Raw genomic sequence first — 23,499 nt, 5'->3', positions numbered from 1 at the left:
GTACCAGTCATAAAGCTGTACGTCAGAGATGGTTATGTATGCATTTTGCTGTGTTTGTCATCTTTTTGTCTTCAGTCCTTCAGGAAATGAGATAGCAGATTTTGAACAGCCTCTGAGTTTTTCCACTGATCTTTTTTTCCAAAACTGAATCACTGCCTAGGTGAAGGTTGTGCTTTCAGTCTTGGTTCTGAGCAGGTGAGCTCATAAACAGTGTTTCTACAAATTACATTTCTTGTTTCTTTTTCCTCCTCAAGTAGAAAACTATTACCTGCTAGGATAGGCACCACAAATTACTTCCTGACCGCTCTCCTTGAATTGGTGGCAGTTGAACTAGTTCTCTGCGCTTTCTGCCTCCTCTAAAACGGGACTAATTAAGTTTCCTCCCTCACACTCAAACCCTGATTCCAGTTAGACTAGCTAGACAAGCAAAGTTGTTTCCTACAACTCTGCATTGGCTTAGGCCGAATTGTGCTCTGCTTTACGGACACCATATGTCTTAGGTGTCTTTGGTTGGTTGAGTCAGTTTCAAAATCTAAGCAGCTTTCTAATACCATGAAGGAAGCCTGAGGGATGATTGGTTTCTTCCTGCCCAGATTTTCATCTGAAAGATAGAAAACTGTGGCCTCAGAAGTGAAGGAGGAGACACACTCTATCTCCATCACTATTTTAGAGTCATATGACCTGGTTTATAGGACATGCCCATTCACCATGTGACCCATGCAGGATGCATTTCCTAAGTGCTTATTTAAACAAAAAATTTGAGAACCTGGTTATTCTGCCTATTCATCAGCTAGATTAGTCAGCAATATAAAGTAAATAAAAATGTAATACGTAAGACATCCTTCATTCCAAAGGGTAAGATTCCTTTAGTCTTAGTCTCTGTTGCTCTGCCTCAGCATTCCAAGATTACAATTCCCTGACACAGGCTCCGAGTAGATCTAGACTTCGCAAGCAGATCCTGCCTGTAACAGCTATTACTATTCTATGGGGATGCTTGCGTCTTCCATTCAGGTGACAGAAAGACCTACTGATTCACTTATCTAGGTACATTTATTTTTCTGTTTTCAGGAAGAAAACTGAATTCCCAACCACAAAAATGGCTGTCAGAGGCAATGGGAATTGTTTTCTATTTTAAGCAATAAAATGTCCCAGAGAAATTTCTAGAGATTTCTTAGCAAAGTTTTTTTTCTCTGAATAACTAATATCCTGAATGGTTTTCTATCTAGGCTTGATGTAATGCCTGTTCTCGAACCTTGCTGTATGAACTCTTTTGCGGTCTTCCTGTGGATTGATCTTGAATTGTGAAGCTCAGATGTTTTTAATATACATTCAGAAATGAAGACTCCATCTTGCTTCTGATTTGTTGTCTGATGCCCCTTTTTTTCTGAAGATGGGTATCTGGAACTTTGCAGACACACTCTAATTTATCCTTATGTCAGTTATTTGAACAAATTAGAAAATACTCTTATAATATATAGAAAAATTAATTTTACTTAGTGATGAATCAGCCTTAAAGGAGCAATTAACTAAGAGAATTAGCAATTCCATATTGATCTGCTTTGCCACTCAATTAAATTACTTGCTAATTCTCATTTTGAGCTTGTGTCTTTCTGTTTATGTCGGGACTGTCAATAAATGCTTTCTGAGCAGTGTGCCTTTATTATCAATAAAGGTATATTAGCATCACAACTTCCACCTCCGTAAACACCTCCTCTTCCCCCAAGTGAGGTAAGTGACCCTCAAATGTAGAAGATATTACCCTTTTAACAGGCTAAAATGTGTGCTTTCATCTTCCAAATCCTATTGCATCTTTTTTCCCCGAGTAGCTGGTTTCACAGTAATGAGAAACACTTTTAGATCATCTTAAATCTCCTCTTATTGGAAAGTTATCAAAGAAGCCTTCTGTTTCTTATGTGCTCTTTAGGTTCAAATCTCTTTGTAAACTAACGCATTTGAGGTTTACATTCTCAGTGTATATATCTTAGTTTATAACAGAGCATTTCTATTTTTCTACTTTTCGCTGTTGCAACAAATGTTCTGTGCCTTTGTGCACTGGTTAATGAGCACTAGTCACCATTAGTCGTTTGGAAGGAAGTGTGTGATTATAGTGTTAGTGATTACATTTTTTAGCAAGAGGATTTCCAAGCTCACTGTTGTTGTTAAAGAGGTTTTGAACAAAACTATTTTAAAGGTTCTTAATTAACCTTCAAAGGTTTCTCAAATTTAAATCACTCTTGACAACTGAAATTCCTATGGTTCAGTGCAAAGTAGACTACACAACTGAAAAGGAAGGTTCCTCTTTCATAAATTCAGTATATGTGAAAGGCTGCTTGAGTGGAAGGAAACTATGTGGAACTAAAAACACTTTTCAAATTATAAAAATAGATTTTGTTTACTAGAGTAAGCAACAAGATCAACACTGCCAATTTTATAATAATAGATGATATTTTCACTACAGCGAGGTATCTGTGTTTGCTGTCTATTTACTTATTTTGTCTATGGTAATAGAGATTTTTAGTTAGGTTTTAGGTTAATTTCCAGGGCAACTGCCAGAGCAGCAACATGATGCTGTACTGACATTTGAAAAGTATGAGACATCTCTATTATTTTTGATAGAGATATTTAATATCTCTATTATTTTATTTATTAAGTAGGGAAATTTCCCATGGACCTAAAGGGGAGCCCCCTCCCGTCCAAATATCCCTGCATGTTTAGTTCACCAACAAATCATTTAAAGGTGAACTTTCAAAGCTCCTTGATTTTGGGTATGGTTTTTTTTAAGGTCTGAAAGTTAACTCCTTAGTCTTGTGAAAAATCTTACTGGTCCCGGTGGAACTATCTCTGTGTTAATATTCTGATACGTTGGTGGCTCTTCAAAAGGTGCTAAAACATGAGCTGCTCTGAGAATTCTCTTCCTGGCATTTGTTTTTTATGTATCTCACTACTACGTGTTTTAGGTGCGTAGCACATAGCACATATTAACAGGTAGGTGGTGAACGCAGGGATAAACCCCAGAGGCCTGTTCCTCTGGTTGTTTTTAGCAGTGTAAATCATGTGAAACTGACTTGAATAATTCAGCTTTCCTCTGGTGGCAAACAAATGTATTAGTTCATTATTTGTTGATCAAGTTTATTCTTCTGTGATGTTCATTACTATAGTGGTTTTAGGGCTGCCAGTTCCTTCAGAGAAAGCTGCAGCCACAATGTTTATCAGAGTCCTGCCGTAGAGAAGCACCTGCAATTTTTGATGGATCTGGATAACAGACTGGAGTGTGGACTAGTCTGCTTTGGTCTACTGGACAGCTCTGCTAGAATACAGATATTGGAGATGCAGGGATCAAGATCTAGCTCCAGAACAGATCAGCCTAGCAGACATACAGGCACTGAGAGGGAATTAGATGGGGTCACATCTAATTGCAGAACATGTTTCTAAGGCAGTCCACTACAATCCTGCACTAGGTTTGGCAACAGAACATGCGATCAGATGTTTCATTAAAAAATTCCACATATGATGAAGCAACAACTTTTTTCTTTTTCTCTCTCTGGAAAATCTCTGAGAGTCTTTGCTTAATAGTGCATCTGCAGATCCCACATATCAAGATATCACTAGGATGCTGGAGTTTGTGGGTGGCTTCAGCACAGACTTTCTGCATGGTATGACAGCACTGGCAGTTGATCAGAGCTCATATGTCCTGTCTTCAGGATATCTTCTTTTTTATACTTTGAGCTGAGTACAAGTTCATTGCATGTCTTAGGAATCGAAAAATTGCAAGAATCATAAATTGCCTCAGGTGCCAATCCTTTATAATCTTGGAGTGTAATCTTTTACAAGAAATATCTTGAACAATTAATGAAATTAATACTAAATATTGCAGTTGAACAACAGAGATTCCATGTTAAATATTTTCAAGTCTTTCAATCCTTTCAAAATTATTTCAGTACCGAAAGAGGTTTTTCCAGTAATTTTAATCTATTTTTTTTCCTGGTGGAAATGAGCCTTAGGTAGTCACTTTTATCTATGTCTGTTTGTGTGCTCCATGTCTCACAATAACATCTGAACTGGTTTGCTGAGTCAGCAGGATTTCACAGCTGTTTTTGAGAGACTGCCTAAGGCTTTATGAAATTTGCAGCCAGATAGTGGGAAAAGAGAGGCTAAGATAAAGACTGTAGTGTGAACCTATGTATCATTAGACGAAAAAATCTACAGTGGGAGAGCTGCCACTGGAAAAGTTCTGTTTATGGTTTTCGATCAACACTAAATCCAAAAGAAATGAGACTTCATTAATACCAGTGCTCACGGAAGCGTTGCTTTTCAAAGCAAATTGAGTCTGCATTTAAGTTTGTGTTTTCCTCCAGAAAGTTCATCCTTACTATTAAGCCTCCTTGAACTTTGGTCTGTATTACAGAGGAAATTTTTTGTGTAAGCTGCATGTGTGCTGAATTTTAAAGTAGGCAAGTATAGGAGAAATATCGCATTTTAACGTCAACTTTTTATTCAGCTTGCTTATTATGCGTTTACGTTATGCTGTTTCATGTTACATTGTTTACATCACAGGAAAATGTGACTTTTTTGGGAAAGAAAAATCTATCCATATAGAGTGAGCTAATCTACAGTTTAACTGCCTTTCAAGTCCTATTAAGATTTTAAAAGGTAATATAGGTAGAACTTGATGGTTATTGATGATAAGGGACTTTTATAAAGCCCTCTGGAGAAGGTCACATATAAACCGTTTAGGCTAGTTCATAAATACATTGCAAAATATAGGGGGCCATGTAATCAATGCAAAGGAAGTATAGATATAACCTCAAATAATTTTTGGTGTCAAAAGAGACACACAAAATATTTTTATGTATGAAAATACTTATTAGACAAAATAACTTGAAGCAGTGGAATAATTGGCACGTGTTCAAATTGTGGTTAATTGAATTCTTCATCTGTGGCTTAGAGAGCCACATGGGGTACAGATTCTGCATAGAGGAAGCAATTTTCATTAACAGGATATAATTTAGAATGAGAAAACATACACAGTCTGCCTGAAACACAGTTAATAATTAATATGGAATAAACACATAGACATATACAGAGTTACCATATTTCTACCTGTCACTCTTTAGAGTTTCAGCAACTCATTTGCATCCTAAGTAAGTATATCTATTCAGAGAGATGACACTGTAACACTACCTTCAAAAGTGGAAGACCTTTATGTCACAGCATTGAAAATGAGTCATCCTTGTTATTAAAATGGCAAAGTGAGATCAGAATGGTGATTTGATCCCATGCCTACTTACATCTAAGAAGTTTGCTTGTTTGTGAACTGACACTGTACTGTTAAAAAGCTGATAACCAGTTCTCATATAGATCATTACTTTTGAGGCTGATAATTTTTTTCTCAACTAGAATAGAGAAAATCGAAAATTTAAGAAACAATATTATTTCTATTTTATGTTCTAATGGTCTGTAACATTTATTAGTTGCTCTCTCATATGTTCTGTTTATATTGAGATGTGTTTGCATGCAGGAAGCAAGTTATTTGAAGGATAAAGTAAAACAGAATATCTTTCAGGAGGTATGAGAGATAGTATATGATATCAATGAAGGGAATGGGTGATTGAAGGCCAACAGCTCCACATGATCCAGTCTCTGTCAATGGCTTGCTGTGTCACTTTAAGCAAGCTGCGTTACACCTAATCCTGAAAACAGTTTGTGCTATTTTGGATAAGAAATTCTGTAAATCAGGATCTCAAAAAGTGCTTCTGTTGGCAGGAAACCTAATCCTGGCCTTAACTCAGGAAAGGTATAAACGGATTTTTAAATCCAGCTCATTTTGAGACAGTGCTTTGACATATGCACAACTCATGGCTTCAGTAAAACGGAAAAGTATTCCTTAAATACTCCCTTGAATCAAGGCTCAAAACTCCAAATCTGTTGCAAGGATTTCTCAGCACTTCAGCTGAACCCTGAAGCAGAAAGGTAGCAATAAGTTAGTGCTACTGAACATACTCTATGTGCTCGTTCTTAGCCTTCACTGTGAGCTCTGCCTGAGCTGGAATGTGACTACCGGATAGATTCCTGAGGGCAGGCAGCTCCTGGCTGAATTCTTTGTCAGACTCCAGGGTTGGTTTTTTTTCGGTTAGTTGGTTTTTATAAATTTTTATCTTCCTCTTTCTACCAATTTGACCACTGAAAAACTCTGCTGCATAGATATCTGTATGATAGACTTTTATGCATGAGTATAAGAGTGTGAGAAAAAGAGGTTTTACTTTTGTGCTCTCTGGATTTCAGTTAACAACCATATATAAGATAAAGACCCCTGAGAAATCACAAAGGTGGGAATAGACAAGAATGCTTTTTAATTTTATTGGGTTTGCCATATTTCTGCCATACTAACTTTATAAACCACAGTGCTATTTAATATTACTGAATTGTAGGGCTATACTTCATATTTCCTTCTCTTTTTAATAACAGGTGGTAACAATATTGGCAAACATGTCTGTCTTGGACCAGTGTGCTTCAGAAATCATTCAAGGAAATGGTATGTATTTTAGCTGAATTGTATTCTGTATTTGTTCGTGGACAATGTGGGTACATGGGAAAGGAGTGGTTAGAAGGTAAAGGAGAAAGGCTTCACTAACAATACTTTGTTTTGCGTCCTGTCTCTGCTGGATGTTACGCATTGTTGCAGGGTGCAAAATGAGTCCTTGGGATGGTTCTATGTAACTGAAATAAATTACCACTGCTTTAGAAAACTCTGCATGTATGACCATATAGCTGATTTTCTCCGTTTGTATGACTTATTCATAGATATAAAGCAAAGTAGTACAAAGTGTTTTAACAACGTTTATTCTGGTAATTACGTTGTGTGAGGAGGCAATTCTTATGCACTTAAAGACATCATCTGATACCGAGCCATGCATACCTGCATTTTGTGTTACTTTTTTAACAGGTATTCAGAAGTATTATAGATTTTGAAGCATTATGTTTTTATTACTATACAGCAGTTGCCAGTTTCTTTCCACACTTCTTTAAAAATCTTATTATGAGAAATACATTATACTGAAAAAATCCTAGGTGTTATAGGTCTACCAAAAGTCTGAGAAGTTAGGTTAATAATTCTGTGGATGAGGATACAGGAAGAGGTAACTGCATTATTAATAAACCTACCAGCAAATTCATGGCCAAGTAATATAGCGAGACAGCATTTTTTTTTTAATGAGAGATATTAAATTACAGTGAAGCTTCACATATATTGCTTTTTCTGTCCTAGGAATATGCCTTCCACAAATTTTTAATTAAGGTTTGGATAGGAATAGTTGGAGTTTGGATCCATTTGAATCTCAGACATGGCTGATTGTAGGTGAGAGAAGGGGTTTCAGAAAGCATTTACATAGAAGTGGGCCTTGAAATAGAATTGGCCAATTCCTATGTAATATTAGATTTAGATGTTTCTTGCATTTCAGTGGAAAAAATTGAGCTCTGTGCACACAAATATGACTGGCCCTTGCCAGTCAGGCACAACTAATTTGGTTGACATGATCCATGTGTGCACAGAGGAGTGTGCGTTTGATGTCCTTGCTAAGGTGGATAGGTGTTGCAGTTTGAGACCAAATGACAATGTGGAGATTGAATGGATCTGGATACTGAAGGAATTTAATCACAGGTATATGCAATTTTGCAGATTACTGACTTCCCTGTTCCGTGCAGAAGACAGTGCAGTGAGGGGGAGAAGCAAGGCATGGTGGTGTCTTATATGACCTTCTTGTTGCATGGGATAGTTGGGGCAGTCCCAGAGAGAGGTTGGTCAGGTCCACGTGGTGGTTCCTGCCATGCCCCTGCTCCAAGCTCCCTGTGTTCCTAGAGGTTGGAGTGGTGGTCCTGGACCTCTTGGTGCAGGTATATGGGGCTTCCCTACCCAGAGTCTTTTCTAGAAACTCTTGGTATGACCCTGATATTTCCCAGGACCCTAGGTATCTGTAATTATAGGCTTGGGTAGAGAATACAAATGGTTGGTGATTCATAGGTTTGACTTGTGCTGCCGTTTTCTGATTTGCTGTTGTTAGCACTCACAATCTAGATATGCCCTGGAAGCTTTTGCATGCCTTTATGATTAACAGATTAGTTATATTGTTTGGTTATGTATTTCCTTGAACACACCAAAACCTGTTTTGTTGTTTGGGACAGGTGTTTGATCATATTTCATCTCCTTCTATGACAGTAAAAGCTTGACTGAAGTTCATGAAATAATACTAACAGCCATGCCAACTAGGCCTAACTCATGCTAGATGCCACAGTAGATGGAGATGTACATGTGAATTGTCAAGCGCAATGTGATGAAGTAAAGTTTGTGTATACACTCTGCAATGGAAGTTCACACAGAAGCATTTGCCCCCAGGCTTTTGAGAAGGGTTAGCACTCATCTTGTGTATAAAGGTTTTTCGTGTCTGCCTAATGTTGTAATAACCAGATGCTGGTCAGAAGCCCGATTAACAAACTGAGAAAGATCTTTGAATCCTGGAGAGTTTAGATATCTTTTCTTCTCAACTTTGACTTTTTTGTACGTTGATTATTATCTAGCTGCATGATTCTGATGCTAATTCTCTTAATTATTTATGCAAATGTTCTAACAGTTAAAATCCTCTGCTGCTACCTGAAGTAATCTGAATGCCTAATAGCATATGGAATCTAATAGCACATAATTGTCCTTACATTTAAAATAATCTAGAAAATAGAAATCAGTACAGTCTCATCTGGTTTTGTGCTGCTACAATAAGAATATCAACTCTTACAGGCAACAATAAGTTAATGAAACCATTTCAACATGGATGACATTGTCTCTTCTGAAGTGAAGACTTAGCTGCACAGTAAAGAGGCAGAGTTTAATAATTTCCTTCATTAAAGGACGCTCCATTCTAAAATACCCTTAAACAGTTTGAGATGGGAACTTTTAAAGGCTGGGAAAAAAGTTTTACTTTCCTTTAATTCACAGCAAAACTTCACGTAGAGAGCTGAAGTATGTCACTACAGGTTTTTAGATTAGTGATTACCTTCAGGTTAGTTTAGAAGCAAATAAAGAATTGCATTTAGTTTGACTGAAATTAATTTTTGAAATCTGAAATACCAACTTGTAGAGGAGTGAAGAAGGTGGAGGAGGGAAGTGTTAGTTCATTTTCTAATTCCAGAAGTTCTTTAGCTTCCTAGTGAAGACAAACTTATGCACAGATCAGACGTGCCTGAATGCTGATGGCCAAATTGCAGTCCACGTTTATGCAGTATTCACGCCTTACTTGGGCAGTGATTTGTCTGTACTTACATAGCCTGCTTTTTCCCTTCTCTTTTTTGGACTGAGTTTTTTTGTTGGAGAGAGTATAACAGTGGTTCTTACATCCTTATAGGTGTTCAACTTTTAATGGAAATGCTCTTTGAAAGATCATCTTCAGGAAATTCAGCAGAAGTTGCTGCTTGTGAGCGAGTCCAACAGAAATCTGCAGTTACGCTGGCACGACTCAGCCGAGATCCTGAAGTGGCAGATGCAGCCGTAAAACTCAGCTGTAAGGATATATCACTAGCTTAATGGCAGACTGAAAAAGAGGGAGGAACTGCCGGTCATGGAGAAGCTCTTTTTGATTTTTAGCCTCACTTGGTATACTTTATGGAACAGGTTCCCTATGCAGTCTGTCCAGAGTGTGACTGAGGAGGTTGTGCTAAATGAACCTCTGGCTCATTTCCCAGAGGAACCTGAGGTGCAGCATCCACTCAAAACATAGCTGTGGCAGACTGTGCCAACTGACAGTTCTGCCTCCTCCATTCCTTTATTTAAACCCTTGTGCAGGATCTGTCAGTGGACAGAAACTTGGACCCCTGCAGGTTCAGATGTTATGAATCTGACAGGAAGCAACACGTTCTTTTGGCTGGAGATTTTTAAGGGCATGTGGGAGGATTGATAGGGAAGAAATGGAGGTCACAGTTTCCACTCTGAAACAGCAATAACAGGTAAAACAAATGCATTTGTTTGTTTATGCTTTACAACTATTAATTATGACTACTCTGAGCTGCATCATTCCATGGACAGTCCATAAAGTATTTGCATATCATCTTTGCATTAAAGATCATATCTACTAAGGAAGATAAATATGAAACATTTAAAAAAAGGCCTCATCTTAAAATAAGGAGCTTGTTTTTCTAAATTATTTCCTCTGATACTCTTTTGTGCACTCAGGTATTCCTCGCCTAATTAAACTTTGCAGATCACCAACTGAAAGAAATAACAGTGATTCTGTTTTAGTGGCATGTCTGGTAGGTACATTTTAATATTTCTATCATGCTTATTCTGAAAAAATGCAGAAAAACCATCCCTTTAGATTTCAAAATGCATAAGTATTGCAGAAATGTTTTAAATCCATGCCAGGGTCTTCTGGTTTTCCCCTTCAAGCATAATCCTGTACAGTGCCAATTATTTATCCTCTGATTGAAGATTTAAGCACATAAGGAAAAATGTCTCCATCTTCACATTGAGCACTAAAACTTCTCAGTGGAACACTTCAGAATTTAAGGTTTCAGTAATTCTTAAATTCCATTCTCTGATGATGCTCTGTTTGCTGAAATGAGCCTTGAATCACAGGGGTAACAGCTCTTTATCTGCACACACACATATGTACGGAAATATTTATGTAAAGCGGCCAAAGAGAGGAAAGGAGATTTCTTGCTTTCACTACAATCCATTTTTTTCAATTTGAGTCTCCAAGACAATATAGAGTCCAGCCAAGGAGTGGCCAAAAGACGGTTAACGCTTTCTCTGCTTAAGAGAAACAGTCCAGCTGCTGCCCCTGCACTGCATGGCCTGTGAACCCCAGCCAGCTGTTGGAGCTGAGTAATTTCACTTCGTATTCTGTGAGAGGAAAATGCTCTGGGGGCATAAGTGATCTAGGGTTAGGAGATAGGTTTTGATTAATGAAGACTGAAGAATATTGTTTGACACTGCTTTTTAGTATTAATATTATTTTAAATGTAGAAATAAAACTTGGTTATTGCAGCTTTCTTAACAGTTGGCTTTGTACCAGCACATAAGAAGTTTTATTCGTTTAAGCAGTACTCATTCAGGATGAAGAGAGTATGAATGTAAGCATAAGAAATATTGTGGTTATTCTGCACACATGCCAAGAAGGCTTGTTAATCTTGTGCTAGAGACAAACAAGCATGTTTGTTAAGGATGGCTAGAGCAGAGGCCACAGAGTGATGGCAGCAAACCAGACTGCGATTTTTCTGTCTCATTGAGGTTGTTGCTGCGCATTCCTTGAATTCATGCCTATCGCTTCAGATATTACCTGCCTGTCTGTCTCAGCAATTCTGCTTCTCCTGATATTTTAGTAATTGCCTGATGATACTTTTTGATAAACATGTGTCAAAAATATTGTCCTTGAGATATAAGCTGCTTCCGGCTCTGACAGATATTGTCACTAAAGTCTGAGGGCTTGTACTCTTTGGTATTTTTAGTTTGGTTGTTTACCTTTTGTATATTTTGAAGCCTGCGATTAACTCATTTGTTAGTGCTGCATTGACAAACAGCACAGAGATAAGCTGATCACAACTATCAGACCTTACTAATAGAAGACAATTTTTGCTCTTGAGGAAAGCCAGCCTACTTTCCAGTTGCATCTGTTGCGTCAGGTTGCTAGAAGGTATGTAATTGCTGTGTATTTTTCTCCAGTGAGAAAAACAAGTAACTTCTTAGAAGGGAAGACTTTATGAAGGTAACAGTAACATCAATGCAATTTGTACTGTGCAGCCTCATAATCAGAACAACTGGCAGTTTTAATTGTTCCCAATGGTTTGAAATGTATGGCTTCTTCCTACTACACTAGTATCTAAAAGATTTCTGTTATGGGCATTGCATAAAACTTCAGTAGCACACACTTTCTGAATCAGATGGCTTATAGTTCTCATAAATAAGACAAAAGCTGAGAGGCAGTGTGAGACGAGCAGCAGATCAGAGACAGGTTTACAATCAAAGTGCTCTGACTCTCACCTCTGTGCTAACACACTGTCCTTGCTGCTCAGGTCTGAGTAATGTGCCCAAAGAACTATCACGTAATAGCTGCGTTTGAGAGCAGGTTCAGCCGACAGATGAAGACAGTAACAAGAGATTAGCCAGGTAGAAGAGTCCATAGACCTGCACAGTTCGGTTTTGAGTCTTGGCTGTTATTTAGAGATAGTTATAATGGATTCCTGCAATGAAGACTTTGTCAAACCTTAACGGTAATACAATTGTGTTGCTTTATTTTTCTAGGCAGCCTTACGGAGACTAGCAGTTATGAGTCCTGATGGCCTTGAAGATTCAGATTTTCAGCAGCTTGTAAAGCCCAGACTTGTGGATTCCTTTCTGCTATGCACAAATATGGAAGAGAGCTTTGTATAAATGCGAGCCAAAAACATTTGAAAATAATCAAGATGATAGGTATACAATGATATAATACATGTATGATTTTATTTAGTTTTAGTCCTATTGTTATTTATGACTTATTTATTTTAAAACCATGAACATATGGTGTGTAGGAGCAAAGAAACAGAATGAGCAAACTTGTTTCAGTGGTTTGCAAAGATAATTTTTTGTTTTATTTTCCTGCCAAGACACATCAACAGACCTTATCATTGCAATCTAACAAAATGTTGTTGTCTTGTTTAATATAGTTGAATCAAGGTAACGAAGCCAAGAATTTGGTGCTCTGATGTCAATCGCTTCTAATACTGTTTCATCGCTGATACTTTTCTATAGTTAGAATATTTTGCAGCTTTTTTTAAGAAATCCTTTAAAATGCTCTCATGCATTTGCTGCTGCAAGAAAAATAATCCTTAAAGCTCTAAGTATATGCTTTGAAATGAAAGGGATGTTTCAGTTTGAGTCCAGTTCTTAACTGTTGGGTTTCTTTAATAGAATTATGAAAGTACCTAACTGCGATTAGCTGAGAACATTTTTCAGAAGATTTTCAAATACTGCCCTGGAATGATGTTAGAGGACATTCTGACGCTGTATAAAGATGTGCTCCATTAGAGGATACATACTTGCAAACATCTCTTTTATTTACATTTACTGGAATTTCCCAAAGAAATTGAGAGAATTCTAGAAAAATCTTTACGAAATCAAACACACATCATCAAAGTGACATAAGATTTAAAATCATTACACAGTGATAATTTTCCTTCCTTTCCAAGCCTTACAAGAACTGGAAGTGAGCGTGTCCAGACATGTTTTTAATATTCAAGCTACTGCTTTTGTGAAAAGTTGTGCATGCATACAGTACATAATCAGAACAGACAAATTAATTGTAACTTGAATTCCTATTTTTCTGTTTTTCTTACTGGTCCTGTATTTCTAAAACGATGAAACAGGACTTTCAGGACCTCTTGGAGTTGACAAAAGGAGAGTTTACCAATGGATAACAACATAAAAAATAGAAATTATTTTAAAATAGATTTTTTTTAAATGAACTTTCCTCCTAAAATTAGCCTTCTTCTTTTAATCAAGAAACCACATGAGTTTAAAATTACTCAACCAGCAATATCTTGAGAGTGTTTTCCCCCTAACTTCTCACAAAGCACTCTGTAGATTATGAAAGTATATATATTTTTTCCTTGATGGCTTGCAACTATTGCTCTGGATCATTTTATGATCGGCAACTTTAGGGTACTAGGACATCTGCCAAAAAAGTAAGTACATTTCTTCTTTACTGTTCTTACTTTGTAGATATGTTAAGCAGCTTAAATCATTAATGTTTATTTAGTATTATGTGGTGTTTAGATGAAAGGCACCAGGAAATTGCTAAGCTGTGATTGCCTTCCACATTTTCTGTGTCTAAGAAATCTGTCCTGCTTCAAGCAGTCATAAATGGTGGCTACTTTTTTCTCCCCTTGAGTATATGGGTGAATAAGTCTCTGCCTTAACATTTCTTCCTTGTGATCTCTTAATTCAACGATAAGCTCTATCTTGACTGAAGTTTTAAAACATTAGAAAACATACAATGACCTCTGTCATAAGCAACTACTCAAAGATAAGCATTGAATCAGATGTTTCACAGATGTAATTTTCTAGTAAGAGCAGAGATGAATTCTGCTTTGTTTGCTTACTTTGAGACAGCTCCTTAAACCCCTGAGATTGTTAAGATGTATGGTACTGTACAGCTTTAAAAGTAATATACAAGTGATGGACTTTAACACTTCCATCATTAAGCAGAAACACGTTTGAACCCTGGGTCCTTTAAATGGTTAAATCAACATTCTTGGTCTAAACAATGAACTCAAATATCATAAAAAATTAACTCAATAAGGTCCCATTGCTATCAGGCTGATAGCGTGATAATCCCTTATAGAACACAACACATCAAATTCCATTGTGAATGTGCTGTACCAAACCTCATCCTGTCAGCTGCAACTAACACAAGAGGTATTAGTTTGTAGATGGGGTAGGGTTTATCCTGTAATAGGTAAAGTTAAAATCTCATTTAAAAAAAAAAAGACCACACATGTAAAGTGAACTGAAGTAGCTAGTAAGAAAATGCAATTTAGACCAATAATGTTTTAAAGCCACTTCTAATAGGTCAATCACATATGCAGTGAGCAGGCCAGTATCAATGAACGAGTCTAATTTGCTCTCAGATACAATCCACATCAATAGATTTTACTACAGATATTCTCAATCTGTAAATATGTGACCATAATTCTAGGCCTATATTGTCCATTTACATGTGTTCATATTATGAATGTGGCTGTTCACATTATAGAAACAAAATACATTTAGGTGGATCTCATATCTGTAGTAGAAAAATATATCTTGAAAGAGCAGGTTCAGACCTGTTATCACCTAAGCGTCATTGAAACCATTTTTGCTAGGTCTGAATCTTTTACCTAAAGTTGTGCACTTTACTTTTCTATATGCTAAAGTTTATGAGAAAATAAACATACCTCTTCCTTTCCTGCTAACTAACTTGGAGATAAATTCATTAAAGATAATGAAAAAGACTATTTTTCATTACTTCTGAATGAATTCTGGATTAAAAATGTTTGCTTTGGAAGTGACTCTTCAGTTTTTAAAAAACAAAGAAAAAAAGGGGGAACAGCTTAAGACAGAATAAACATGTTTAATTTCAATGTAGTATGAAACAAAATATTTCATATCAAAAGATTTTCACTAAAATACGTATCTTGGTAAAGCAATCTTTTGACTCCCTGTGTATATACATACATAGTTAGTAGAGTGAGGTAGAGAGTATGTGTAATACATTTACATATCAATTCATATATGTGGACTCATTGACCTATAGAGATTGCATGTAGGTTAGATATTAGCTTAATCATTCTGGAAACTGCATGTTATGCTTGTCAGAAATGTTGTAGTTTCATTTACATTTTTCTGAACATTTTAGATTTTGTATGAGATTAGAAATGTTAGACAAACGTGCAGTGAACTGCAGGATTTGATTTACATTCCGTTGCCTTTGGACAATGTGTTCAAATTTCAGCTTTAGTTGAACGGTTTACAGATATTCAGGGCCCAGATGTTTCATTCGCAGAATATATTTTATTTTCTCAGTTTATGATGTTTAGTACATGAGTCATTTATGTGGAATGTTACTTGTCTGACCTGTTCTGTTTAAAATAATATTTGTATCTATAAGGGATAAGATAATGTCTTGGTAAATTGGATGTCACCTGTTTTTCAGGCTTGCCTGTTAGTATCCAAAAGATGGGACTTAGTCTGTAGGGTGTCATGTTGCCTTAGCACAAGACCGATTCTGGTATCTCATATGGCTTGTTCCAAATATCTATGTTGACCATGTCCTTTTAAAGAACAGCAATGCACCGTGAAAATAACATTGGCTTCTGTATTTTGAGAAATCTGCTTTGATTTTCAGTTTAAACTTATATTAAAATTAATGTATTGAAAGTAACATTCTAGACACTGTAAAATTATTCACTAGTGTTCTCACTTTTAAAAGGAGGGAGGGAAGATGGCATTGAGCTTTGAAAGATATGTCTAGAGTGAATTTGTTCATTTAAGTTGGAAGCACTTAGCTGGTGGGCAGGTGGATAAATAGTTTCAGCCCTTGACAGGCTAAAGAACCAGGAACAAGGAAAACACAGGGTCATCTATTTTAGATGCTTGCATGTTTTGCAGAAATCCTTACCTCTACTTTATAGTTTGGTCTTGGGTCTGAGTTTCTCTTTCTCTGCCCGTGACAAAATTCTGCATCTTGGGGGCGTTATTTGTATAGTTGCTAGTTATCTGAATAGAAGAGAGCTAAATTCCAAGGTCCGGTCCTGCTAATTATTATATTGATAAGGTTTTTGCTGAGAAACTAAGTAACAAAAATAACTTATTAAATAAATGTACACTACATCACCAAGAACAAAAAGAAATGATTGTTGTTCCTACAGCAGGGGGAAGAACCAGCATATTCTCCAGGGAACTTGAGAGAAAACATATGTATAATAGTCTGCTTCCAGGTATTAGTACTTTCACAAGCAGACTTGCTAAGAGTTTATGAATTGATCAGTCCCCTGCCAAATAATCACTGAATCAAAGTAATAAAGGAAAACCACTAGACCTACAGACAAAGCACTAATAATCAAAGATTTTCTCTTTCCTTTTCAATAGCTAATCAGTGACTTTTTGTTTTAATAATTCAAGTGCACCTAGTACCCAATGGAACCTATGGGAAACCAGCGCAAAAAAAAAAAAAGTGTAGAAAGTGTAGTAGGTAACACTAGGTATTCACTTAGAGAGAAATTAAAAGGGATTAAAAGGCTTAAATGGCGTGAAGAAGGAGGTGTGTCTAATGCGGTACCTTTTCTACCACTGTTGCGATCACCTGTGTCACAAATGTGTAACTGAAAGGTACACTGCTTGTACCCGTTTCCTCAAGCTTTCTGGATATTACTGCCGCCTTTTAACTAGCTTTTGTCCATGTCCTCCACAACCTTTAGAATGTGATCGAAAAATGAACCTCTTCAAAGTAACTTACTGATTTCAGTGTACATAAAAATTTAGTCTGATTTTTTAATATATCACATAATGTAAAAATTTTCTTTTTGAGTAGTTCTGGAAGGATATACCTAACAAGATATGTTCATTATATATACTCATCAGGTAAGGCAAAGTTTAAGATAAATCAGATGATATATCTAAAAAGATCCAGAAACATCCATGTGTATTTTCCCTTGCAACAAAAGAATAGTTATGGAATAGGCCCAAATCATCTAGGGAAGCCTTCTCTGCAGCTGTGGTAAGTCAGTGTGCCTGCACTGCAGTAAAGAAGAGCCAGAGCTAACCGCCAGGTTTCAAGGTTCTTGCTAGAATTAGAACTGTAGAGATCTAACACATAAAATAAAAAAACATAAATAAAATCTCAGTATATGAAGCTAAGGATAAATGAATTTTATCCTAAAATTTTGTGATAAACATAAACATTTAAGGAGTATGCTTTGTACGTTAAGCAATGTGCTTGTTTACACATGCTTGCTTCCACTTCCAAAGCAAGATACAATGCCCTTTGTCACGGCTCTTTACTTTTGTACTGCTTAATTATTAAAAAGGCCACACTTTTCTTCAGAGCAGCTATTATCACAAATTAATGATTTCAAAAGTTTAGCCCATCTTTAGGGATGGATAAAGAGAGAAGCAACTAAATACTGTGAAGCACAGCCAATCATTCATGAGTGTCTCATCCTTAAAAGGACACAAACTTTGTGGAATGAGATAGACGGTTTAGAATATCTGGAGTAGAAGACATCAATCATGGGCTTTACTTTAGGGGGGAATTCTCATCTGTTTTGAAGTTCAGTTCTGTAAGTATAGTCCAGACCAGTAATTCAGGTATTTTCTGCAGACTATAGAAAGAAGTGGGCAATTCTTTCTCTTTGGGGATGACTGCCCAAGACAGACAGTATACATAATGCCATGGAGCTGCCTCTTTTTTTCCAGTGGCTATGGAAAAAGTTGCTGATGATTTATTTGGAGGAGATGTCTAAACACCTTGACACCTATTAGTTCAGATCATGTGAGATGAAATCCAGACTCAAGTCTGGAGACAAGAGGAAGGCACTTTTTCAGCTGGGGTTTCACGCACTGTTTATGTTTCAAATACAATTCCCATCAAACCTGAAATTTTTGCAACATCAGATTCTCTCTTTGAAATTACTGAGACATTATTTTCTTGTTTGGTATGCACTAGGTGATGACTCCTGTTTGCCAGTGTTGTGAAACAAGGAATAGTTGGACCAACTCATCAAGCTCAGAATATTATACCAGATTATCCGTTTCTTATTAGAGAAAAAAATCTCTTGCATTTAAAGACAGGGAGAAAGAAAACAGGTCACAGGACACTAACTCACAATAGCCTCCAATGTGAGCTATCCTGGACAATATGTGAAATACTATTGAGCTAATAAATAGCATTGCACATCTCAGGAAAGCTACCACTCAACAGGAAACAAATAAACAAATAACACCACCACCACCCTTGCCCCAAACCCAGCATCCTTTCTTTCCCAAAAAAGTAATAATCTGACCTCTAAGGAGAAAAAAATTCCTCTTACATTTCTGTTTTAGAATGGTCTTGTACTGTTATCTTGTCTATACCTGTCAAGTTGTCTTCTTTGGCTTCACTTGTATTAAAGATCTCATGATAATTACTGTTACATTAATAAATATTTTTTCCTTGAACTCAAAATGTTTAGCTCTAAGTGTGTTATTAGTTAAATAAGAGATGAAAAATGGATGCTGACAGATACAAAGCCGAAACTTAAAAAACTTGAAGAGATTTCTCTTTAGAAATGCATTCCTCTATAAAAACATATTAAAACAAGGGTTTGATTAAACAGCTTCTTAATGAAGTAGACAACTGAAAAATTGTGTGAAGATGTTCCTCTTCGAAGTAATGAAAAACTGTGTTATGGTTATAGACAAATCCAATGTTGCCAGCTCTTAAAGACTCAAGAGAACTTGAGCAATGGTGTGTTTTGGAGTTTTCCACTTAGCTGTTTGAGGCTTTTATAGATTAATACCACAAGATAAATATAGGGGCGTGTTAAAACCAATATCCATTAATGTGCCATTTCACAGACACCATCACTTTAAAGTAGGCCAGAGATACAGAAGCTCTTGAATATACTTTTGCCAGACTGCAATAAATTTCTTTACCCTTCCCCCCCTTCCCCCCCCCCCCCCCGTGATTAGGGAAAGAATAGGCGAAACAGCATTTCAATAGCTATAGAGGACCTTGTCAACATTTGTATTCTGAACTTTCGCATTTGGCCAGACATCTGCCAGGCTTGAACCACAGAATAACAGTAAGAAAGGACTCTTCATTACAAGGCAGAGTCTGGGACCTAGCAGCATCACGGGTAACACACTGATTAATGAGGACTGTTTCCAGGTGGTTCAGGCCATCCTATTGGAAGCCAAGCTGGCATCTTATAAGCATAAATGGAAGTTGCTTACTATCAAGGCTACTGCTAAATCCTTGCATGGACATCTCTGCTGCTGTGCTTACTGTGTCTTAAGCACTGAGCTATCAAACCTTAGCAACCCTTTCTTGAATCAAGAATATGCTTTCCATCAACGCTGCAGATGATGATAAATGTGTGGTCACTCACAACTGTGTTCCTTTCTAATTTTCTCTATGCCTTTCCACCTGATGTCAACTGATTAATGCTTGCCTTTAGAATGAATCACAGCTGAAGAATTTGCATGGCCCAATATAAGGGAAAGCCACTGAACAATCAAACCCAACATCTGTGAATTTCAAGACAGTGACACGTTTTACAATGTGTTTGCTGGTGCTGCTTCATGCTCATCTGCATCAAGACAATCTCTTGGTCTAGCACCACGGCTAAAAGATTGTCTGTTTTCTTATTTGCACAGTTACCACCATCTGATGATTATTTCTTCTCAAATCTTATTTATTTTTCCCTTTTGAAAGCATTTTACCTAGGATGGTTACCAAAATGCCAGGCAGTGCCATCAGATGGAATTTCTGGATTCTGCTGCAAAGATCAGGCGAATGTACATTAACTGTTTCTACTCTTATTTTTTGTCTCTTTCCTGTGCAGACTGAAAACTACAGGGGTGGAGTGTTCCTTTCTGTCTTTTTGTATGATACTAAGTTGTCTAAGATCCTTCATTTGAGGCCACTTAAAGATAATGTATTAAAAATAAATATTACTACAAAGACCAGCTCATTTGGCAGTACCAACATGTTCTTTGTGTTTGTAGCCCTACAATGTTCCTTGTGTGGAAATGTCCTTGTAGCTTGGTTTGCAGTTAATAATCTGACATGGTTTTCATTGGGATGGTTGCCTTTTGTGTCCAAACACATTTTCAGCTGCAAGATTCATTCAAAAAGAACAGCTGAATTCAAACATTTTTTTCCTTTGATTAATCTGTTGCTTGCAAGCTCATCTGACTGCAATGCTTTTTTTTGCTTCTCATACTCAGTTAAGTTCTGCCTTCTTCATTTATCCATTGATCGCCTTCGTAATTTGCTCACTTTTCTCATTATCCCTATCAATAAGATAATGTCCCAGATCTGAGATATTTTTCTGATGACATAGTTTTGATTTTTATTTGTGATAAAGGATATGTTTAAGGACTTAGTTGTTGCTAATAATGTAAAAGATCTTATTTCGTATGCTGAAATCTACCTATCAATTTCAGGTCCTGCTTCCACATAAGTCCCACTAAAGCCTTCAGAGGAAAGCTCATGTGCCAGTACTGCATTTGTAGCCTTGTAAATGAGAAATTTAGGATTTCCTCTGTAGTGCTCATTACTTGTCTGATGTATTTCTAAATGTATTAGTTCTGTTTTACTTCATCACACTGCTACCTAGAGCAGATAAATTAATTTGGTTTTAGTTGAAGAGAGTCAAAAATACATTGAACTCCCTTTCCCCTTTGTAAGTTTAGAAATGTAGCTCACCTGTTTGTTCTTGCAGTTGTCAATGACTACTTGTGAACGATCTGTGAAGCATTAAATGAACTTTATACTAATGATACATTAACTATGCATTATGCTATTAACCATGAAACCAGAACACATGTAGTGGAATCATGGTGAGCAGAAGAAAGATATTAATGCACCATGAATTTATTAATAGTGGAGAGGAGGAGAGTTAACTTTGTCAGGCAAGCAAAATATTTGTGGTGAAAGAATAAGTCTCTTTACTAGGGGAGGTGAAGAAGCAAGAAAAAATGTACGTAACTGAACTATTGGGTGTGGAATTGCTTAAGTCAATAAAACCTCTAATTTTATTTGGAGATTGGTACTTATTAGTTAACTTTCCCTCCAATCTGGATTCACAGAAAGAAAAAAAAAAGGTGTGTATGATAGGAATGTTGTAGCTGTTTTAATTCTGATTTAAAGATTGTAAGTTGGTGGGGGCAATAATTGAAAAGGCTGCCAAAAATGAAGACATTAAAACATGGGTTTTGTATAGAGGTGATATTGAAATCAGGATCTCAGACTTTAAGTATTTTGAATTAATTCTCAGATACTTTTGAGGTAGAACATCTTTCATTAAAGAAGTATGGATACATTTTTCTTAAAAAAAGTCTTAACTATAGTTATATTTTTAATTAAAAACGTTTCTATTAAAATAAACACAAATGGACCCTCACTGCTATTTTAAAAAGCTAACTAGGAAAGAAAACTACTTAGTTTAGAGAAGAGGCACAATACAAATCAGTTAAAAGTTCTTTAGCTATTACTTTGTTTTCTAGAGTTTTGCTGCAAATATACCAGGTCATTCTCTGGTGAGTGTCAATAGACAAACTATTTTATTAAGATTCTGAGGCTGCTTTTTCTAATATAAAACTATTACAAGGTCTTAGCTGTAATCAGTAGAATAAAATATGGCTGGTGGTCAGTAAAAATTTTAGAAGTATGAAGTATTTCTTTTAATAGATTTCAGTTTAGCGGTTCTTCTGAGGCCTAGTAACTGCACCAGAGGAATAAACTTTTCAGTTTCAAACTGTCATAAAGTCCTGAAACAACTCTTCACTGTCCAGTGACTCTCAGGAGCTCTGGATACTCTGTTTGCCTTTGCATAAGGTTTTACCAAACAGGTTCTCATATTTTGTTTTCTTTCAGGACATTTCACAGGGCTTGTTTGTCCCTTTTTACTTTGAGTCCAGACACTCCAGTGTCAAGGGCCAAAAGAAAATCCTAGTTTCACCCAGGGGCTACTTTTTCAGTCTCAAGCAAGAGAACAAACATCATATGGTTTTACTTGCAGCAGTTTCATAGTCCTTCCCTGCAGACTGAAGGTCTGTTTCGTGTGGGAGGCCAAGAGGCAGCAAGTGTAACGAAGTACTAGCAAGAGTAAAGGTCTTGCTGAAAGTGCTTTCTCCTGTTGAAGGTTCAGCCAAGTTGTCTTCATTTGGAGAACGCTCCATGGCCCCTAATGAGTTCAGGTGTCTGTTGCCTTCATTCAGTATCCTGTGGACTTGTTTACTTTTTCAAAAAACCTCTTGAGCAGTAACTTCTCTCTGTTCACACCAGGACAGCTGAGAGCTGCAGCCCTGTGGATAATTCTGATTTTGTCTGCATACCTCTGTTTTTCCGCTTTATTTGTAACTCTTGCCTGCTTAAGAACCATCGAACCATCTTCTTTACTATTTGTTTGCTCGTGACAGGCTTTTCTGAAATCTGTGTCAAATCCATGTCAAACTCACCACATAACTAATATGTTCTGTGTATGGACAGCATTATTTTAGTAATACTGAAGCACTGTCTGGAATACTTGATGTTAATAATTAGCCAGTTTTGTCAGGGACAGTTGCTCATATTATTCTCCTCCAGTCACATACTTTTAGTTAAGTCAATAAACTGCTTTTAACAGTTTAAGTAAAAATTCCTTTTTCAATTTTAACTTATTTTTAAAAAAGGAAGCAATTTCAAAAGCTCAACATGAAGGTTTGATTTTTTAAAAATAGAAAGCAATCAGAAGAATCTTGTAAAAGGAGTCAACCCTCACTTAACAGCCCAAGGTTTTACCAAAGGCTGCATTTTTATTTTTTCTTGAGAAGGAGTACAATGTTACTATTGTTGAGTTTCATGTTAGTTCTGGCTGCTATTCTACAAATCCCATTGACAATACAGTAATCTAGAGGTCCCTTTACAGCTGGGTGGGAAAGGAATAGAAACAATAATGTTTTAAATATTCTTAAAAAGTGGTTGATAGTTTTTAACTCATTCAAGTGACCCAGTCACATGAATAAGGATATTTTAAAGTCTTAGTGATGCGTTTGAATCTTATCTCACTTCCTAAAATATTTAAGAGCCAATTTTCCTTACATGTGTAACGTCTCTAGTCATTTTGGCTGTTTTAATCTGGATGAAATCTGAATAAGATTAAGTCATCTACAGACCTGAAAATGAACCTTTCTGAAGTCTTTAAAACACTGTTGAACTCATCAGAAATATATGATCATTATGCACTGCTATGCATCCAAAT

General features: G+C 36.6%; 1 protein-coding gene across 1 annotated transcript in view; it reads left to right on the top strand.

The window, feature by feature from the left end:
* The window catches only part of INSC (INSC spindle orientation adaptor protein), a 114,687-nt gene extending 95,975 nt beyond the window's left edge, over positions 1-18,712 (top strand). The window contains exons 9-13 of the mRNA XM_075094711.1: positions 6,466-6,532; positions 9,390-9,545; positions 10,214-10,290; positions 12,281-12,448; positions 18,219-18,712. Coding sequence (XP_074950812.1) covers positions 6,466-6,532; positions 9,390-9,545; positions 10,214-10,290; positions 12,281-12,409 — 429 coding nt within the window. The 3' untranslated portion in view covers positions 12,410-12,448; positions 18,219-18,712. The remainder of the gene's footprint in view (positions 1-6,465; positions 6,533-9,389; positions 9,546-10,213; positions 10,291-12,280; positions 12,449-18,218) is intronic.
* The last annotated feature ends 4,787 nt before the right edge of the window (positions 18,713-23,499 follow it).

The sequence above is a fragment of the Phalacrocorax aristotelis genome, chromosome 5, assembly GCF_949628215.1.
Source record: "Phalacrocorax aristotelis chromosome 5, bGulAri2.1, whole genome shotgun sequence".
Taxonomy (NCBI): Eukaryota; Metazoa; Chordata; class Aves; order Suliformes; family Phalacrocoracidae; genus Phalacrocorax; species Phalacrocorax aristotelis.
This window is presented reverse-complemented; position numbering and strand designations above follow the sequence as displayed.